The sequence below is a fragment of the Blennius ocellaris genome, assembly GCF_963422515.1.
Source record: "Blennius ocellaris genome assembly, chromosome: 21".
Lineage (NCBI taxonomy): Eukaryota > Metazoa > Chordata > Actinopteri > Blenniiformes > Blenniidae > Blennius > Blennius ocellaris.
Window position 1 is genome coordinate 16,959,744 of NC_137670.1, and position 19,944 is coordinate 16,979,687.

General features: G+C 38.8%; 1 protein-coding gene across 1 annotated transcript in view; it reads left to right on the forward strand.

The window, feature by feature from the left end:
• Nucleotides 1-19,944, forward strand: part of LOC308145428 (protocadherin-15-like) — a gene marked incomplete at both ends in the record, with an annotated part of 165,882 nt that overhangs the window by 63,502 nt on the left and 82,436 nt on the right. Inside the window, 5 exons of the mRNA XM_080516871.1 lie at nucleotides 749-898; nucleotides 1,004-1,095; nucleotides 3,638-3,739; nucleotides 16,518-16,650; nucleotides 17,665-17,744. Of these exons, the coding sequence (XP_080372997.1) occupies nucleotides 749-898; nucleotides 1,004-1,095; nucleotides 3,638-3,739; nucleotides 16,518-16,650; nucleotides 17,665-17,744 (557 nt within the window). The remainder of the gene's footprint in view (nucleotides 1-748; nucleotides 899-1,003; nucleotides 1,096-3,637; nucleotides 3,740-16,517; nucleotides 16,651-17,664; nucleotides 17,745-19,944) is intronic.

A 19,944-nucleotide genomic window follows, 5' to 3' on the forward strand; every position in this document is an offset into this window, starting at 1 on the left:
GGGGGGGGTGTTGAGGAATGGGGGAGTGATTTTCACTTGAAGGAGTCAATCGGCTTCTTGGCAGATGAGCTTGTGAAGAAGATTGGCGGTGGTGAAGAATCACATTTTTTGTTAGTGATCACTGTATGATCTCTCAACTAAGAACACGAACATGTTTTGTCTCATCTTGGTGCAACCAGCTCATTATTTGGAGACAGAAGAGAGAAAAAGTCAAAGTCAAAGTAAAAACCAGGATTATTGTATATACCAAGCAGATGACTCACTTTACTAGCACAGATACAACATAAAAATGCTTTATATATTTTAAATAAAAATGTGGAAGCTGAGCCATTTCAGAAACTGTTTTTGAATTTTGGAGAAGAAACTGGCGACGTGGCAGTGAAAGTTAGCTTTTTTCTGAAACAAAGATTACACGTCTTGACTGATGGAAATTAAAATATTTCCATGTCTGCTAGTTCTCCATGAAAGTGCAGCTCAGTGAATAGATCAGTAAACTGTTGAGAAGAAACATAAATTAGACACAGATCACAGATTTAAAACTGAAAAAAGAAGAAGAAAAAAAGCCTGCCTACCTCAAAGGAAACAAGAAAACAGACGATATGAAGACGTCAAGGACAGATTGAGCATATTTTCCGCCCACCACCTCTCCACTGGCATTCTCCAAATCATCGCCTTTTCTCCGAGAAGGAAACATCTTATTTCTGCCCAGTTGGCCACATTATTCTCTTTTTCTTATGTGTTTTTGCAGCTATTAGCATCTGATGGCGTCCAGCAGAGCGCTCCAGTCACGGTGCTGATAACTGTGTTGGATGCCAATGACAACACCCCGACGTTTTCCAACGTTTCCTACCACGTCAACCTGTTTACCGATATGGTGGCGGGAGAAACTGTGTTGCAGGTGAGCCCGATAAAACAGACGTATTCACGAAAATCGCACCACATTTAATGCACATGTGTTTCACGTTGTGTTTATTTCATCTCCTTTTTATGTGTGCTTTTGTAGCTTTCGGCCGTGGACTCTGACGCAGGTCCAAATGGAAAAGTCACCTATCGGATCTTAGCTGGAGACCAGGGTCACTTCGTGATAGACGACAGGTAAAAGGAGCCTCTGACACAATACTGCGGAGGCGCTTTATAATTTTGCAAAGGTTGTAAAAAGGTTATTTGTTTGATGAGTGTTGAGTTTCATGCTGTCTAGCTGACGGACTGCTTATTTACTGTAACATAAAGGCTTAATATAAAGCAGAAAATAAATTGTGGTATGAAGCTGCAAAGTGAAATAATTACAAAGAAAACATGGACGGCAACCCCCCCCCCCCAAACGAAATATCAGGATTTGTCCATTGTGGGCAACACTGCATAAATACCCCAGGGATGGCAACAGGAAGAAATTGTTTCAGCTGAATCACTTTCTACCCATTTTATAAAGCCGCTAAAATGGCTTCATAAAATATTTGTATAAAATTTATAAAGTATTTTGCACATAGCCAACATAATAAGACCTCCAATAAATTGTACATATTTAATAAAAATCACTTTACACAGTCTTCATGATATCCGCTGAACAGTCCACAACCCAAACCCTATTTCTTGACAAGTTGATCTCATCAATCTTTTTCCCAATTTTAACCGTCACTGTGACTTTTCATTGTAGTCATTCCCAACTAAATTTGTTCTCGACGTCTTTGTCAATATCCCACATTGACGCTTCTTGGTATTGTCTTAAAAACTTCTTATTTCCATCACAAATACTGCTAACAATCTGAAATGTAACAATCCACACACAAAGTATATGACTATTAGAGAAATGAAACTGGCATTCTCATTGGTCGAAATCGTTAATTCTCAGCCAGCCTGTTAGCCGTTTACTAATTCTTTGTATATTAATTCCCTGTCGTTAGCGAGACAGTAGTAGTATTAGTCATAGTAGTAATAGTAGATTTTGATATGATGTCATGCTAATCTGTCATAAATTAAGCTTATCCTTGATGATAGTACTAAAATGTAGGTACCTCAACAACCGTAAATTGCTTTCAACAGATTTAGGCTTTTCAAAAATTACTACCGGTAATCTGAATTTCTAATTGGTGGGAAGAAAATCGCCATCCCTACTACCCTGAACTGCAAAAAACTGGGTAGTGATGCAGTGAAACCAAGATACAGTATAGCCTCTTTATTGTGTACTAGCAGGAGCATAGAGAATATAGTTGGTGAAAAGTTGGTGAAAGTCTGGGGATTGAGAATTGATTCACATTTCGATATTTTCAGCTGAAATTCAGCTGAATGTGGCCCCCGAGCTGAAATGAGTTCTGCTGTAAGGATATTTCTTTATATAATTACTGTGAACTCAGTGGTGCCACCCAGGCAAATCAGAGGAGACAAAGTACTAACAATGAAAACAATGATCTTTAAATCTGCGTGCTGCCACTTGCAAAACTCCATAAAGAAAACTAAACTGTTCACTGTGTATCTAAATCAACAATGTCCTTTTTTGTCAAATCTAATGAAGGGAGTTGATTGCTATGTACAAACAAAAAACATATTTCCATTTAGAGTGCCGTTACCATTTAGATTTATATTTTTCTCAGCAGCATAGCTGTGGTTAATATCTCATTGTGGGGATAGAAAAAAATAATCGTGACACACTTGCATTATGTCCAGCTTGATGAGCCCATTACTGTGTTCAAGCAAAGTGCTGCACTTTGGCAATGCATTCCCATTTAAAACCATGAGAAACCCTTGTTTGATTAATGTGTGGAATTTCATACGCGAAAGAGTTTTTATTTAGAACAACAAATGCAAGATGAGACGTTGCATAACAGACATACCAAAGAATAACAGAAATGACAGGTTGGAGGATGAGGATTCGTTAAACAAGGCAGTGTTTCTACTGTCATTATATAGTATATGGTGTATGAGAGATGTTCATACGCGTATTTGGTTTTTTCCTTTTTAAAAGCAATGAAAAATAAAATAAAATATCCCAATTTAAAGAGTTTTTATCATCTCACAAAAATAACTTGATACCCACTCGATGTGTTTACATTTTGTTTACAAACTAAACTCAACATATTTTAGTGTGTACATGTTTGGTATGTTGGAGTAAATTACTATACGGCTCAGGGTTGTCAAGCACGTTTTAGTTGAGGCCACATACAGCCCGATTTTAACTTGAAATACTGTGCCATAAAAGCCTTTAATTTTAGACTTTAAAATGTATCTTTGTTGAGATGGAGAGTATAAGTAATAAAAAAAACATATTACTACTAAACAATGACTACAATCTCAACGTAAAGCAAATTGTTGGACGATACAGTGAAATGTCACTGTTGCATCTCCGATCTCTCAGCTCGGGTCTGTGTTCTGTTGAGTGTACTAAAAAAACTTTTTTTTTTAAATCTATAATTTCTTTGACATTGTTAGAATTTGCTTGGTGGTTCGGCTGGTTTGGAGCCTCTTCCAGGCCGGTTTTGGCCCACGGGCCTTATGTTTGACACCCCTGATACAGATTAATCAAGAAATCAGCGAGAGTGTAATTATAGGGGAAGTAGGTTGAAGGGGTTTCTAAAAGTAGGTTGAAGGGGTTTCTAAAGAGTATTGTATTGAAAGCTGAAATGTCTTTGATTTGTTTCCACAGCAGCGGGGTCATCACTGTGGCGCCAGGCGTGGAGCTCGCTGTTGGACGCAGCTTTGCACTGACTGTAGAAGCTTTGGACAATGGGCCTGTTCCTGATAGAAGGTTGGGGTCTCTCTCTCTCTCTCTCTCTCTCTCTCTCTCTCTCTCTCTGCTCCTGCACTCATTTCCTCTATCCATACCGGGCTTGAAAGGTCATCAGATTTCCAGAGGTTTCGCACTCATTTTCACCGTCGGCTCATCTTGGCTTTCTCCTTTTTATACGTCGTCTCTGTCTCCACGCAGAGGTCACTTTTCTTTTTCTCTGTTTGCATCGTGAGCCATAGCCTGAAAATGGGAAGACTGTTGGTAATTAGTCCATTTAAGGGAAATGGGTAGTAAGTGTGAAGATGATTGAATAAAAGGTGATAAAAGGGTGCATCATTACCTTCAACTTGAGAACAGACAGAAAATTATACTGGCTGTGTTTTTGATGAGGCATGTGTGACGTGGCGAATAAATGTAAAAGAAACCGAATATAATGAACCGGAGCCCATTGTGTTTTTCAAGACAAACTCTACGAGGCGACTTCTTCGTTCTCTTAGTAATTTCTGCTCTCCCCTGAGTCCTGCTCTTTTGCCATTTATCTCTGCTCCATGAATTGAATCGCTAAGTGGCCATAATCTTTAGCACCTCACACCCCGAGGCTCTTCCCCGACTCAGGTTATTTCATGGAAAATGCAGCCGCTTCTGATATTTTGTAAACTCCCGGTGCATCGATTCAATAGCTGAGAGGGGCTAAATTGTGAAATTTGAGTGCAATATTGGCGGTGAGAAGCGGATCCAGCCATCGAACCGCTCAGCCACTGGAACACGGTCAGCCTACACTGCGCCACAGATTGATGGAGCAGCTGCACTGGCAGGCAGTTTGATTCTTTGTGTGTTTTGTGCTGCGCCATGCCTCAGTTTGACTCAAGAAACATCACATAAAAAAGGGACTCGTTGCATTTTTCTCTTTTTCTTTTTGTTCTCTTCTGGTTACTGTCTCGGCTATGTCTTTTGATGTCTGCGATCCCTTTCATTGTTTCACTTCCATGTTTTTATTTTTTCCGTTTTCTTGTCTTGTTGTAAATCTTCAAAAAAACTGAAACACTATAAGGGAAAGTCTTGAACGTGGAAAATTTTGGCTTCAGCGTATAAAAACAGAAACCAGGTAAACAGAAGTAAGGTTTGCCTGAACGACTCCAACGCCACTGGGCCGTGCTTCTTTGTATTTTTGACATGGGGGTTTTTCAACAAAAGGATGAATTAACACTGCAAACAAGCCAAGTTGTTCATTTACAATAATAAACTGCAGAACAAAAGCAACAATCAGTGGCAGACGCACAAAGCTCTTTAATCAACAACGAGTATCATGTGTTCTAATGAAACGTCTCACCTCACACGTCAATGCACACCTCCCGCGTAGAAAGTAATGAGAAAAAGTGCTTAAGGAGAAACGACGCTATTATACAATCTATGATTATTGGACTGCAGTTATGTACAGTCCATGATTATTGTGATTGTTATTTGCATTTGTGATTCCAATGGGATTTCTTTTAAGCAACTTTATTGGGTTGAGTTTGAGAGGAAGCCATAGGGCAACACCGAAACCATGTTTGCTCCTTAGATAGAATAAAGTGAAAACATTTCTCTAACACCTGTCATATCAAGCTTCAGACTGTCACTGCTCAGTGGAATGTTTGATTTGAACTGTCGGTCACCGGAATCAGACATGTCTGCTCTGTTCAGTGTCCTGTAATCAGCTTTGATGAGCCATCAGGGGACTTGGGAGACATGCAGGACAATGAAAAAGAGAAGTATTTGGAGATGTGTATGAGTGTCAAGCTATCGTTCACGCTCTGGATAACTGTAGCACTTTGCTTCACTGTCGTCCAAAAAGTGAAACCGGCAGCATTATTGTTCAAGTTTCACGTTAATGCAAAAAGGAATATCTTGCGATGCGTGTGATATCAACAGGTGATTAGCAAAGGTATTAGTTACTGAAAGGTGATGTTGTGTTTATAGCTGGCTGGAAGACTATTTCTCTCTCAATACCAACATACAAATCTTAATCATTTTCCTCAAAACACAAAACAGGAGCAGATGATTAGTCAAGATTATTAGTTAATCTAAACTAATAATTAACTTAATCAGCATTTGAATCTATTCCTTAAGTCCAATTTTACTAAAATTAGTATAGTTTTTGCATTTGCATACACAGCGACGTTTTCAAATGTGGTCACGGGTAGCAGATCATATTCACTCGATAACACTTATTAACAGTTTTGATACTCCAATCACCTTATTTTTTTTAGCTTTGAACTCCTACATGGATCCCAGTTGCTTAAAACAAAAGTGCCTTCCATACCTTGAAACACAGTTTTCCCTGGCGTTTTCCCAAAGTGTCAGCAGTCTCATTCAGACCGTCCAGAAAAGTTTCTTCATCCAGTTTTTCCACAGTGACTTGTATTGTTGCAGGAGTGAAACAAAAAAAAAACATTTTGCTGCATTTTTAAACAGATGTAGATTTCAGTTACATAAGTGAAAAGTCACTTGAGGCCAGTAAATCTGCTCAACTGGTCTAATTAGAAGGTTTGACATTTGGTTTAATAATACATTTCTGAAAGCTCCAACAATCACTTTCAAGAGTTTTGCTTGGCTGCGCTGTCAGTCTTTTGTCCTTTGCTCCAGGACAAATTAGGAAGTGGAGGTGCAGATCAGAGAGAAACTGCACTAATTAAAAAGTCAGTGATTTTATGAATTTTCTCATAACCACAGCCTTTACTGATTTATTGTGCTTAATCTTTTAAATCAACGCCAGGACTGCTTGGTTGCACGGATGCAGTGGTAAAGTCCCAGTGCCTTTCAAGCTTCAATCTACTTTAACCCTTTCACTCAGAATTCCAGGCCTCACTTCCTGCTGAGGAGCAAGCAGGTTGATCTGAGTGCAGCAACCAGCATCTCTTCATCTGCATGCAGCAACAGCCAGCAAACATGAAGAACATCATCAGTATGTCAAAGCTAACCTGTCTCACCAAGGTCTAGACCCAGCTTTCCTATTGGTGGGCGAACGTCACAATGATAGGAAGGATCAAAAAGTCATGTTGCCGTGAATGCTTGCCCACCACAAGCCAATTATCCCTGCGGAAAAACCTTTCTGATGCCCGCTGCTTGAAATCCAAAAGGTCAGGAGGATTGTGAAGACCAAGTGCAGGTCCTTGTCCAATCATATTCCTACAAAAATTCTCTCAGTACCTTGAAAAAAAAACAACCTATATCTATCTATCTATCTATCTATATATCTATCTATCTATCATCTATCTATCTATCTATCATCTATCTATCTATCTATCTATCTATCTATCTATCTATCTATCTATCTATCTTCTGTCTATCTATCTATCTATCTATCTATCTATCTATCTATCTATCTTCTGTCTATCTATCTATCTATCTATCTATCTATCTATCTCTCTCTCTCTCTCTCTCTCTATCTATCTATCTATCTATCTATCTATCTATCTATCTATCTATCTATCTATCTATCTATCTATCTATCTATCTCTCTCTCTCTCTCTCTATCTATCTATCTATCTATCTATCTATCTATCTATCTATCTATCTATCTATCTATCTATCTATCTATCTATCTATCTATCTATCTATCTATCTATCTATCTATCTATCTATCTATATACACACACACTGTCTTTCTCGTCTTCTCATTTCCATCAATATTTGTGAGCCAACCCAAAAACTCAGGTGCTCTCTCTCTCTCTCTCTCTCTCTCTCTCTCTCTCTCTCTCTCTCTCTCTCTCTCTCTCTCTCTCTCTCTCTCTCTCTCTCCTCTCGGACTTCCAGCGACGTACCTGCCAAATCAATACCGAACGTGAAACACTGCAGATTGAGGCGGTTCCAGTGATTGGCTCACAGATTGTCCCCAAATTTCCCCAGACCCCCTGTTTATCTCAGCTGAAAACATAACCTGCATAACAAATCAATATCTATCTCTGCTGCTGGGTATGGAGAAAGTTTGGGTCAGGACCACACAATGAGCTGTGTCGGCTTTTTTTTTTTTTTTTTTCCCTTAAGAAAATGATAGACAGCTTTTTTTTATTATTTCATTTGAAACTTGGTGTTAGAGTATTATGTCTTCATATTATCAGTCTGGAACTTTTGTAAAACCCTGAAGATACATGTTTTATTGAGATTAGGAGAGCTTTTCTCCGCTTAGATAAATGCACCCCAGACAACATGCAGACAACAGCTTATGCTCATGGGTCTCATTTATACTTTTATCAAACTGGAGGCTAGAAAGAAATGAGGACAACAACACTGAAAGAAGAACACTAAAATAAGATACTGGGTCACCAACCGCAGAGTCTAAGCAGCGTATTTAATATACATTTTAAGGTTTGCAGGAAATTATGGATTTCATACAAATTGCTGTTTTGTAGACAGAATGATAAGCAAGTTCATGCAAAATATCAATTATTAACACAATATAAATCCTAATTATATTCTGAGTGGAGGTTTATTACTAAGGTTGTATTAATATTGTATTAATATTTGAGGATTTCAAAAGTTATATTTGCATGAAAAGTGGTTAAAATCACATGAAAATCCTAGAATACTGGAATCCACACATGAGGAATACTTGTGTTAGCTACAACCAACATGAGCTGTAAGTAAATGGCTATGTACCAATGAAAGTATGCCTATTGTCTATGGTTATATGACCATATTAAAAAGTCATTTTTAATGACTTTAGATCATATTATGTAGGGACCTCCATGAAACCAAGATAATGTTTTCATTTACTTAATTTAACTTGTGCCTGTATTTGGTTATATTTGTGTATCGTTATATATTATTCTGAATCAGGGGTGTATACATAACATCCTAATTTCATCACAAGTGGGTCAGAGTGGTAAAATAGTCCCATACATAACTTTTAAAATTAAACTTTATAATTTTTCATGGTTGTGGTGCAGAATATATTTCATGGAAAAAATAAATAAATAAATTAAATTAAATTATATATATATATATAATGACGGAAAATGAATACAATCTCAACAGAAAGTAAATTGTAATGATACATTTTGCTGCAAAATACAGTAAAATGTCCCAAAACCCTGACAGCATGGCTTTGAAACTTAATGCTAGTTTACTCACTTTCATGGCAGCATCACCGATATCTCAGCTTGGGTCTCACTGTGGTGTGTCGTGTCCGCTACTCTTGAGAAATGTGTAAAAAGAAGTTTTTTTTATACATTTTTAAAGTTTGCTTGGTTTTTTTGTCCGGATTGGAGCATCTTGCAGACCGGTTTTGGTCCACGGGTCTTATGTTTGGTGCCAATTGTTGGGTAACGTGGTGTTTTTGTCGTTTTTCTGATGAAAGCATCATCACTTGTACACTTACACAGCAACTTCATATTTCCAGTTTTTGCACCTGATTGATGCATCAATGAGTTTGAAACTGTACTGATGTAGTTTCAAACACACACCAAATACGTCTCCTGAATACATGAACATATTGCATTGTAGGACAGTCTGAATCAATATTGTATGGGGGATAAATATATATTTAGAGAAATTATCAAAGTTGTGTAACGTTAGTCAGTTTCACACTATTCTACACAAAAAGAAGATTGCATAATTGTTATTCTGTATCTTTATACTCATCTTGAAGTATTAAAATATCCTTCAAGAACTTCTTTGGGTCAAGGAGTTTCATTGTAAACATACTTCATGTAGACTTCAAATAAACAAACCTTTAACAACAATATCAGGATATCAGGTTAAAATTAAACCCTCCGAAGCAACACTTTTGACTTATTTTAATGGGGGAGAAACATTATCCCATGATGGAGAGAAGCTTGTTTCTTATGTGTGTTTACAGTTTGATCTAATAAGTGTTAACGTTGTAGACATAACACACAAGTCAGAGTCTGCAAGGACTCAGTGTAAAATACACACACACACAAAAAGACACTTTTACTTGAAATACATTTATTGATTTGCATGATGCACATATTTTTCTCCCATGGTACACCATTTCACATCACTAATGTGTTAGTGATAGAAATCTTTCTTGTTTGGGAGGTTGTTTTGTTGTCACCAATAAGTAATGCCATTTGCCTAATTTTCCCGAGCCTTCTTAGTTTACCATCCCAAGTTGGACTGGCTGCTGCAGAAAACACATCCGCCATGTCTTAGTCCGGCCGTATTTACAGCTCTGTAATTACCCGTGTGCACAGTTTGAAAGGATAAGATATGAAATGAGCTCCGGGTTATGAACGACGAGCAGCGACCCAGAAGGTGCGGGCAGCTGTATCGATTAAAATCACGAGTAGTTCATCAGAGAGTCATGAGACAAATGTGTGAAAGCTTTAAAGCAGCCAGACCAAAAGTCTTTGACAGTGAAAAGCAGCAATTTTACGCCGAGAGATCAAAAAAAAAAAAAAGTGTACTCAGTGACCAAGCCGCTCACCTAAACCCACATTGAACCTGATTTACCGCACCAGTAGTGGAAAGAGCGGCTTAAATGTGTTTATTTTTGTTGTATTTGTGTGTACACTGGAGCCGAGTGGAGACTCAAAGGTGAGGCGAGCGCCACACAGCTCACAAACGCAAGACGCTCAAGATTAAACCAGTTCAGGCAAGAATTTCTAGCATAAATGCAATTGTATGTGTGTTTTTGGTTCTGTTAAAGAGTGAAACATTCTGAGACGTAATAACAAAACAAAACAAAACAAAAAATTTTGTTTAAAAAAATGTTTTTTACTGGAGGACAGAGAGTTTTATGAAAGAGAGATGGGATGAGAAAGAAGCCCCGGCTACTGTGGAAACTGCAACTGAATAATCTCCAGTCAATCGCTATTCATTAATAATGCCATCTGAATTACGTTATTAAAACACGGGCTTTCACTTTTTCCCGCAGCCTCCATTTTCCCAGCCTTTTCCCCACGTCTTTATTTATTTATCATTGTGAACATAAACACATTTTGCGGGCTATTTAGACCCGAGGTTCTTTTGGTGGTTTCAGTTGATGATCCAGCTCGAGTAAAGTTATTCTTTGAGTTCTCCCCCAGCTGAAACTCACCGCCTCTCGCTCACAACGCGACACACAAACAAAATCCCCGCGGTTTCCCCACACCTCGAATTCTGGCTGAATCAGAGCTGATCTGAATACGAGGAAAACAGAAGTAATCAACTTTTTTTTTTTTCCTTCCCAACAAAACTTTTGATTACAAATGGAGTGAATAGAAATAGCCAGATTGATTACATTTTACACTGGCAGTTTTATCCAGATGCCTTTCTGTAGGACATTGTATGCTTCAATACTCCCTTTGAAAATAATTACTTAAGCAATTAATATCTCATTTGGTGCATTGGCTTTGAAGCTTTATGGGAGAGTCTGGTGACATTGATGATGCTGAAAAGGATTATATTGAACAAATGTGTGTTTAAACAGTTTTCATATATACAGGATGTTTTACAACATAAATTACCTTTTATTATTTTTCTCGTTTTCCTCCTTTTTGACTTAATTGAACATATTTTTGTTTGTCTTTTATGGGTGTTTTTACACCGTTTTATGTCAACATTTTATTTCTTCTTATGTATAGAATAGAATAGAATAGAATAGAATAGAACAGAAGTAATTTATTAATCCCAGAGGGAAATTCGTGAAACAGATTTGTAAACCAGCTGTCATTGTAGATAATCAAAACAGCCATTGGAAGTAAATTGGGGTTCAGTGTCCTGCTTAAAGATACTTCAGCATGTTGGCACATGGAGATGCGGAATCAAACCCACAACCCTCCGATTGAGAGCCGACCACTCTACCGACCGAGCAACAAATTGGGTATAATTCCAACAGATTGTAGGACAATCTTATACAGTCTCCCAGCTCTCAATCCAATCCAATCCACTTTTATTTATATAGCACATTTTAGCAACAACGTGTTCCCAAAGTGCTGCACATGTGACTGCACATAAAAAACAAAACAAACCAAAAAAAAAACTAAACTAAACAGTCCAACACTAAAAAAACCTTAAAATAAAAATAAAAACAGATTAAAAACTACAAACACATTAAAAAAAACTACAAATAAGAATACAACAATTTAAAAGAATAAATAGAAATTTAAAAACGCTTAAAAGGCAATAAAAATAAATAAGAACAATAAAATAAATAAAGGACACAGGGGACCACACGACTCACGCGGCGTTAAAAGCCTGAGAATAAAAGTGGGTTTCAAGACGTGATTTAAAACAGTCCAAAGTGGGGGCTGTTCGGACGTGGAGGGGCAGAGCGTTCCACAGCTTAGGGCCGACAACGGAGAACGCTCTGCCCCCTCTGGTTTTACACTTCGTCTTTGGACCCACGAGCTGGAGCTGGCCCTCAGACCTCAGAGCTCGGGGGGGTTGATACATTTTGATGAGCTCTGTAATGTACTGAGGGGCCAGTCCATTCAAAGCTTTAAAAACAAACAACCAAATTTTAAAGTCAATTCTAAAATTAACAGGGAGCCAGTGCAAAGATGCAAGGATAGGGGTGATGTGTTCTCGTTTTTTGGTCCCTGTTAAAAGTCGTGCCGCAGCGTTCTGGACTAACTGCAAGCGGGAAAGTGCTTTGTGGCGTACGCCCGAATAAAGTGCGTTGCAGTCGTCCAGACGAGAAGAAATAAAAGCGTGCACGACTTGCTCAAAAAGATTAAAAGATAAAAACGGCTTAACCTTAGATAAAAGTCGAAGATGATAAAAGCCCGATTTTAAAACGCCATTGATCTGTTTATCAAATCTAAAATCACTGTCTATGGTGACGCCAAGGCTGGTGACTTTGGGATGCAAATAATTTTCGAGTGATCCCAAGTCCGTGAGGGCTGATCCAAATACCATCATTTCGGTTTTTCCCTCATTCAGTTTAAAAAAATTCTGGGCTAACCAAGCCTTAATGTCACCTAGACAGTCGAGCAGGGGTGTCAGGGGGCTGTGCTCATTCTTGGCAATGGGCATATACATTTGGCAGTCATCTGCATAAAAGTGGTAAGATATGCCATGCTTCTTAAAAATCTCTCCAAGTGGGAGGAGATACAAAGCAAAAAGAATGGGTCCCTCTCAAACAGGACTCTTTGACGAGAGTCGCGTCTGATGTAACGTACGCCATTTAAACATCACAGAACATAAAATGAGCGATTGAAGTCACTTGGCATCCTGTGGCGACTGTGATCACGGAATACAATCAGGAGCTTCACATAGGAATTGGGCCGCTGATGTGACGAGCTTGTAGAGGTCTTGAGTATTTAAATAAGTCCCATGGGGTAGTCCACAATAGCACCACAGGTATGAAGACCCTCACTTCATCTTCTTCATCAAAGACGATAACGCCCTCTAAGAAAAATGTCATTCATGCAGGCAACGTCTTGATAGATGGAGTTTGTCGCAGTTGAGACTGAAGATGAAAGCTCCCGGTGTAACCGTGGCAACATTAAACACCACCACCGTCCTGCTTGCTTGCAGATCAGCTGATTGTCTCCTATAGGTTGGCTTGCATTAAACATGAACCTGGAAATAGTTAGAGATATTCTATACGGGGGATGGACATAATTTGGTGCTTCCACCTGATGAGGAGATTGCAGCAACAAGGATTCTGAATTGTGCATTTGATGTCTGCATTGCATCAACATATTTTTTCCCCACTCCACTTGCATGTTTCAATGTAAAACTCCATGTTTTGAATTGAGCGAAATAGAAAAACAGGATGATTATTGTCGTACCATCTCTCCATTTTCCCTCCCAACTCCAAATAAGAACTTTTCGTCGGCCATGTGAGCATGGGACTCCCCACGTGGTTATTATGTGTGATACATGTTGGTGCAATGTTTTGAAACAAACTAAGGGCCTTCATATGTGCATGTTTGCACATGTGAAACTTATAAAATAATGCACACAGGAAGCTGAGCCACTAGCAGGACGCAGTGAGGATTACATCTAAGCCATGTGAAATAGCATACACTATGGATTTAGTGTACTCTCTTTCATGAATATGAAATATCAGTGTGTTTCAAATATCGGGTGCAGTTTATGCTCATAGATTTATGTTTGAAATTCAAATTTATTTGCTGTAAACTTCAATATCTTTGACACCAATGCACACATTTTGCATTACCACATTTCAGGGCAATCTACTTATTTGAGCAAAACACTTCATCAATATGTGGCCTTACAAACTAACAGAAATTTATTAAACTAACATTTGGTCCCTGATCTGAACTATCGTGCTCGAACCCTTCAGATATGAGATGAGCGTGGATATGTTTTTTTGCTTCATTAAAGCGTATGTGAACCTGTTTGAACCACATTCTCCCACACGGTTCTTTCCCAGCTCTTGCATTTGTGTGGTGTTGGTTTGATATGCAGCCATGGACAGAAAGTAGTTGGTGAATATGAATTCAGTCGCCATTCAGAACTGGGTTATTAAATCGTTCATGATAAAAGACTGGACATACCAGGAGGCAAACTGTTTTTCTGTGAAGTTTTCACAGTTTTTTTTGTAAGCAGCTCTGTATGTATGAAATGTGTGAATCAAGCTTGTCAGACAGACAAATCTTTTTTATCAGAAGTGAATTGAAGCATGGATTTACAAACTCACTGCACTAATTCGGGAAACAGATTTCATTTTTTTCCCCCACAATCCTTCTCTCTGATAAGATGATTGATCATAAATATACTTCTCGACATCCAAACAGAATAAATCTAATAATCCAATTGCATCTCTAATGCCATACGATTAGATTTCATGACGTTCTAAACATCATTCAGGCCACACATCAGCTTACGACTGTATAAGGACACAGCAAGGGATACTGCTGTAACAAGATAATGTCACTCTGTGCAGACATCCATCCATCTTCTAAACCCACTTTATCCAGATTTAAGGTCTCGGGGAGCTGGAGCCGGTCCCAGCTGACGATGGGGAAAAAGGCAGGTACACACTTTGGATGGGATCAGTAGTTTATTACAGAGGAAACACAGAGAGGCAGAAAACTACCACTGGTTTAGAGTATCTTGGACATCTTAATCGGCGTAATGACGCATTGTGTAAATACCAGGAGAGAAGATGAAGACTCCACAATGCTGAAAACTGTTGTATCACCTTCTTGAGGCGAATGTATTTATCGCTGGCCCTGTTCACACGACAACCTTTCAAGTAAAAACGCATCGTTTCGGCAACAATTTGAAAACAATGCCTGTTTTTACGATCAATACAATACAGTTAGCCCGCCAGGCCACAAGTTGTCACTATACCTTTTTTTTTTTTTTTTTTTAACTTACCTTTTCAGTGTCCTCAAGCACCATTTGTGTGAACAGAAACCTGAAAAGTTTTATGTTTTCACTTGAAAATTGGCCTCTATCAATTCAATTTGTTTGTCGTTGCCACTTTTCCTTAACATTTTTCCAAATTATAATTTTTAAATTGCTGCACCCCTTAGTGGTACATCAGCTGAAGCTTTGTCCTTGAGTTTGGGGGACCCAGGTTCAAATTCCTGTAGGAGGAGCTCCGAGCATACAGGCTTAGCAAATAAATAGTGCAACCAGTGATGACTGGAAACGGGTTTACAAAGGTTTTATTGTTGTATCTATTACACTGAGGTTTTGCATGGAAGTTTGATTCATAGTTTATTCAACATCTTTTGCACTTACAAAATTATGCTTTGATAAAATAATTAGTTATGCCAATTAATCTGTCTTATATACCGATCTATACAGTGCAGGGTTACAAGTTGCTGGCGATGTGTCCATGGGTGAAAGCAGGTTCTGCCATCGTAATAGTGATGTTTTTTTTTACACATAAATACACATAGTTCCTTTGGGGGGGAAAAATGGCTCAGAATGTGTTTAAAATTGCAGCAGGTAAAAAAAAAGAAAAAAATAGAAATGTTGGACTAAAAACACATGTTTTATTAAGACACAAAGACAATCAACAATGCCAGGAAAAGAAAAAAACAAATAAAAAGCATGGTCCCGATGTCAGACTAAAAGCGTGAGTTTTCTAAAGACATAAAGTATCTGAACAGCAGCCGTTTCCCCACCTGCAGTGGTGAACGGACAACTCATCCATGGACAGCTGTCATATGTGTAAAAATATATTGCTGTTCGGCTTCGGCCACCGAAATGTTAGAAATAATACACATAATAATAAGTTGTCCAAATGGGAATCGTCTATCTGGGGAAAAACAGTATCGTCTAACTGGGAATCGTCTATCTGGTTATGATACCCACTGTGCTTCCTCTTATTAGTTCTGGCCTCGATCTTGGGTAGGTACGTTTTTTTTTCTGCTGCTGCTGAAGAAGAAGAAAAAAAGCCCCTGCTGTCTACATAAATAGGTTCTTGAGAGAGCAGGAGAAGTTCGTTAAAACACACAATAGGAACTTGAAGCCATGCAAAAAAAAAAGCTTTTGTTGAAGCTCCGCAGCAGGACTCTATCTCGTGTCTCTTTGTCACTCACACTGCTGCTGACTTCACACTCCTATTGATTTGATAAACACAGCATGAAGTGCAAAGAAGCAGACACCACTTTTAACTTAAATATCGGGTCGTTCGCCCTCCCCGACACTGCTGTTTCCCTCTACTATCCTCACACCATCTTTCTCCTGTTTTTCTTCTCATCGCTCTCCTCCATTCATCTACTGCTGCTGCTGTTTATCTACTCCTGTGCTGCAAGTTTTCCTCCATTCGTCTTGGTACAACCCGTGTCTGTCCTCCTTCCTTTTCTGCGGTTCTCTTTTAGGGTTTTTTTTCATCCTCTCTCTCTCTCCCTCTCGCCCTGTTTTCTCCATGTGTGTCCAGGTCATCCATTACTACAGTCTATATTGAAGTTCTGCCCCCAAACAACCAGAGCCCACCTCGTTTCCCCCGGCAACAGTACAACCTGGAGATCAGTGAGGCTATGAGGACTGGAGCTACACTGCTTAATCTGCAGGTACACACACAGACGCACACACACCCACACACACACACACACACACACACACACACAAACTCTGGCAGATTTCACCCCCCATCCACAGCTGCCATACGTTGTCTCCTCAGGTGACCATACATCCTCCAGACATCTAGTATTACGAGCCCCGTGTGAGGCATCGGAGAGGCTTTTAATAAAATAATGAACATGTACAGCTTTTATTGCTTTTTAAAAAAGGGAATGTTTTAAATTGACTGACAGGTTGGACAGAATACTTCCAGTGCTGTTGTGTGTGAAGTGAATCCGCCCAGAGGGTGCCTCGTGGGCGGCTCCACTGCGCGCACAAACAGATAATATAATATCCGACAAATGGGCGTCGGGGCAGCGCCGCTTCTAATCTGCCTACAAAATGCCAAAGTGCAAGTGCTTCTAGAAAAAAAAAAGAAAGTGTGGATATGTTTTGTCAGTTAAACTTGTGTCTTTGTAAGGCATCTGCTATATTGTTTATCAAAACACAGTCAGTGATATTTTTTTAAAGTTGGATTTTCTAAAATAGAAGAGTCATTCAGAACATTATTTCATATGTTATTTATTAGTCAGTTAGGATTTGAAAAGAGACCTGTTATATTTTTGTACTTTCATTTTCTATACAGACGAAGATTTATTTCTGTCCTCAGTGAATTCCAGAGAATTTCAAGAGCAGTTGAACAGAGATTATTTCAGTGTATTAAAGCATGTCTCGCCTGTTTGTTATCGCTATAAACAAAAGACAGATATTCAGACTGTTATGTTGGCTCTTCTATCCATACAGAGGCAGCACACCTTTAATTTATCAAGGTTGTGTAAAGCATATTTAGGTCGACTTTGATTGCTTTCCAAGTTGCTTCTTTTTGTTCAACCTACCATACTTTACACTGAATACTGTCCACAAGTGCGTATTTTAATTACCAAGGCCTACTGTCACTGTGTATTGGACCTGGCAAAGTGTTTTCTGGATGTATGTGTAATGCCGCCGTCTCTGTTTATTCGTAGGCAGTGGATCGGGAAAGGGATGTCATAACCTACAAGATCCGCAGTGGAGACGTTCATGGACAGTTTGCCCTCCAGCAGAAGTAAGCGAGCCTTCACATCATATGTCCTAAAGGTTCTATGAGCTGATGCAAATGATGCAAATGTATTTGGAAACTGTGTGTGCCCTTTTTGTATGCAGCAAACATTCAGTTTGAAAACAGTAGAATTTGGTGATATTGCAACAAAAAGTAAAATGTGAGTGTGTATGGGAATGGCTTTCCACTTCTACAAAGAAAAGTATGAATCATGAACCAAAAAAGACTACAATACAATACACAATTTACCTTGACTTCAACAAGAAACACACACACCCACACACACACACACACACACACACACACACACACGCACGCGCACACACACAAATATGATTTTGTTTAATAGATTCATGCTAGTCTATGTGTAAAAGTTGGCCCTGATCGTTTTAGCCTTGTAATTCTTGACTGCAAATCAAGTTTCAAAAAAATGTTAATGGTCATAGTTAGACTATTATTATTTTCCAGTGGTATTTTAATGAGAAAGTTTACTACACGAACTTTTCCTTCCTGAAGGGGATGGTAGTTGAGGATGTTAATGGATTGAATTACAAATAATGAGGAATTTAGTTGATGTTGAGTATTTAATGGATTAATGTCGGAGATACAGAGTCTTTTACCTCTTTAAACAAGTCCATCGGGGGCTACGTCCCAAAAGATTAAATTAAACTGTTTTGTATCCATTCTTCGGTTTTTCTAAAACTCAGGGTCACAGAAGACTCAAGCAAACTATGGGCTAAGTCACGGTATAACATGGAAACCTCTCCAGTCCATCGCAGGGCAAACACGGGGGGGGGGGGGGGGGGGGGGCAAGCACTAGTTTTAGACTCACTTTGAACCCACTTGTACTTGGAAAGAACATACAAACTCAAGAAAGAAAGACTTCCAAAGCTCTGACTTGGATAAATATCATGTATAAATGGTCTTTTTCACAAAACTAAAGTAGTGTTGTTAAATAATCGAAGAAATACATCTATTTTCCCCCTTTTTTAGCTAATTGCATCTCCAAAATAACAAACAAATGAAAACATTGTCCAAATAATCCTGAATTCTCCTCATATAACACTGTATTCAGATCATAGCTTTATATAAAAACACATGTTCTTTTACTCATGTGCATATTTGTCGCACATGCACATACAGAGTCATGATTTTTGTTGTATGTATTCAATAATTACTCATTACAAATGGATCGGTAATGCTGGGTGATGATTCTATGTGAACTTATGGAGGCGGTTCGAGAGACAAAGGAAAGTGTGGTCAAGGACTGCAGGAGAGTGATAAAAATATAATGATGAAAGAAAAAAGAGACACATGACAGGAACAGGACCAGAGACTGAGGTGCAAAATGCTGGCAAACAGAGGGGGAGGACACACTGAACAACACACAGACAAATGGGAGTTTAAAAGCTCAAAATAAAAGTGAAGACGATGCAGAGAAATTCATGACAACGCAGATTAATATTAACTGGGAGGCCTTGACTTGTGCTCTCCAGGAATATTATGTGGGTTGCGTTACACACTGTGAAATCTTTCAGCACATTGGCAAAACCTCCCAGTGCCAGGTTCCTTTTATCCACAGAAAAAAAGTGAAGCGTGCACTGCAGCGTTTTATAGGAACAGGATGGAGTGGTTTTGTTTTATATCGCCTCTGTGTTGAATTTGGCCGGATTGCACCAGAAGAGCACCCAAGTAGGTCTGCTCCTGGCCCATTTTTCAAGGTTTCTGGCAGAGATTTTGAGACAGTAATGGCCAAATAATTCACATGACTTAAGTCCAAGAAGTGGGGCAGCAATGGTTGGAGCTGGGAGTAAAGAGGAGAGTTATGAGGATGTCTTTGTGGTTCTTCATTTTCTTCTCTTTAATTAATTTGAGTTATCTTGGGATTCACCTTGCATGGGTCAGCTTTGTTCTCACAGTTCAAGATGTGAAAAGAAATTTGTAGCAATTGAATTTGACTAATAAGTAAAAAAAAAAAAAAAAAAAAGATGGTTTGAATTGTGCCGTGTATGAAAGAAGCTAGGAATTACGTAGCAGGCAAAAAGATGTGACGAAAATACTAAACTAAATGACAGTGTGTGGCTGAGCCTATTGGCTGGAATGTGCCTGAATGAAAAATACAAAATCAAAATGTGCATATTTTCAGAAGTTGATCATAACTCAATGTTTAATGTGTGTGCAAAGGCCCCAGAGCGAATGTTCCTCC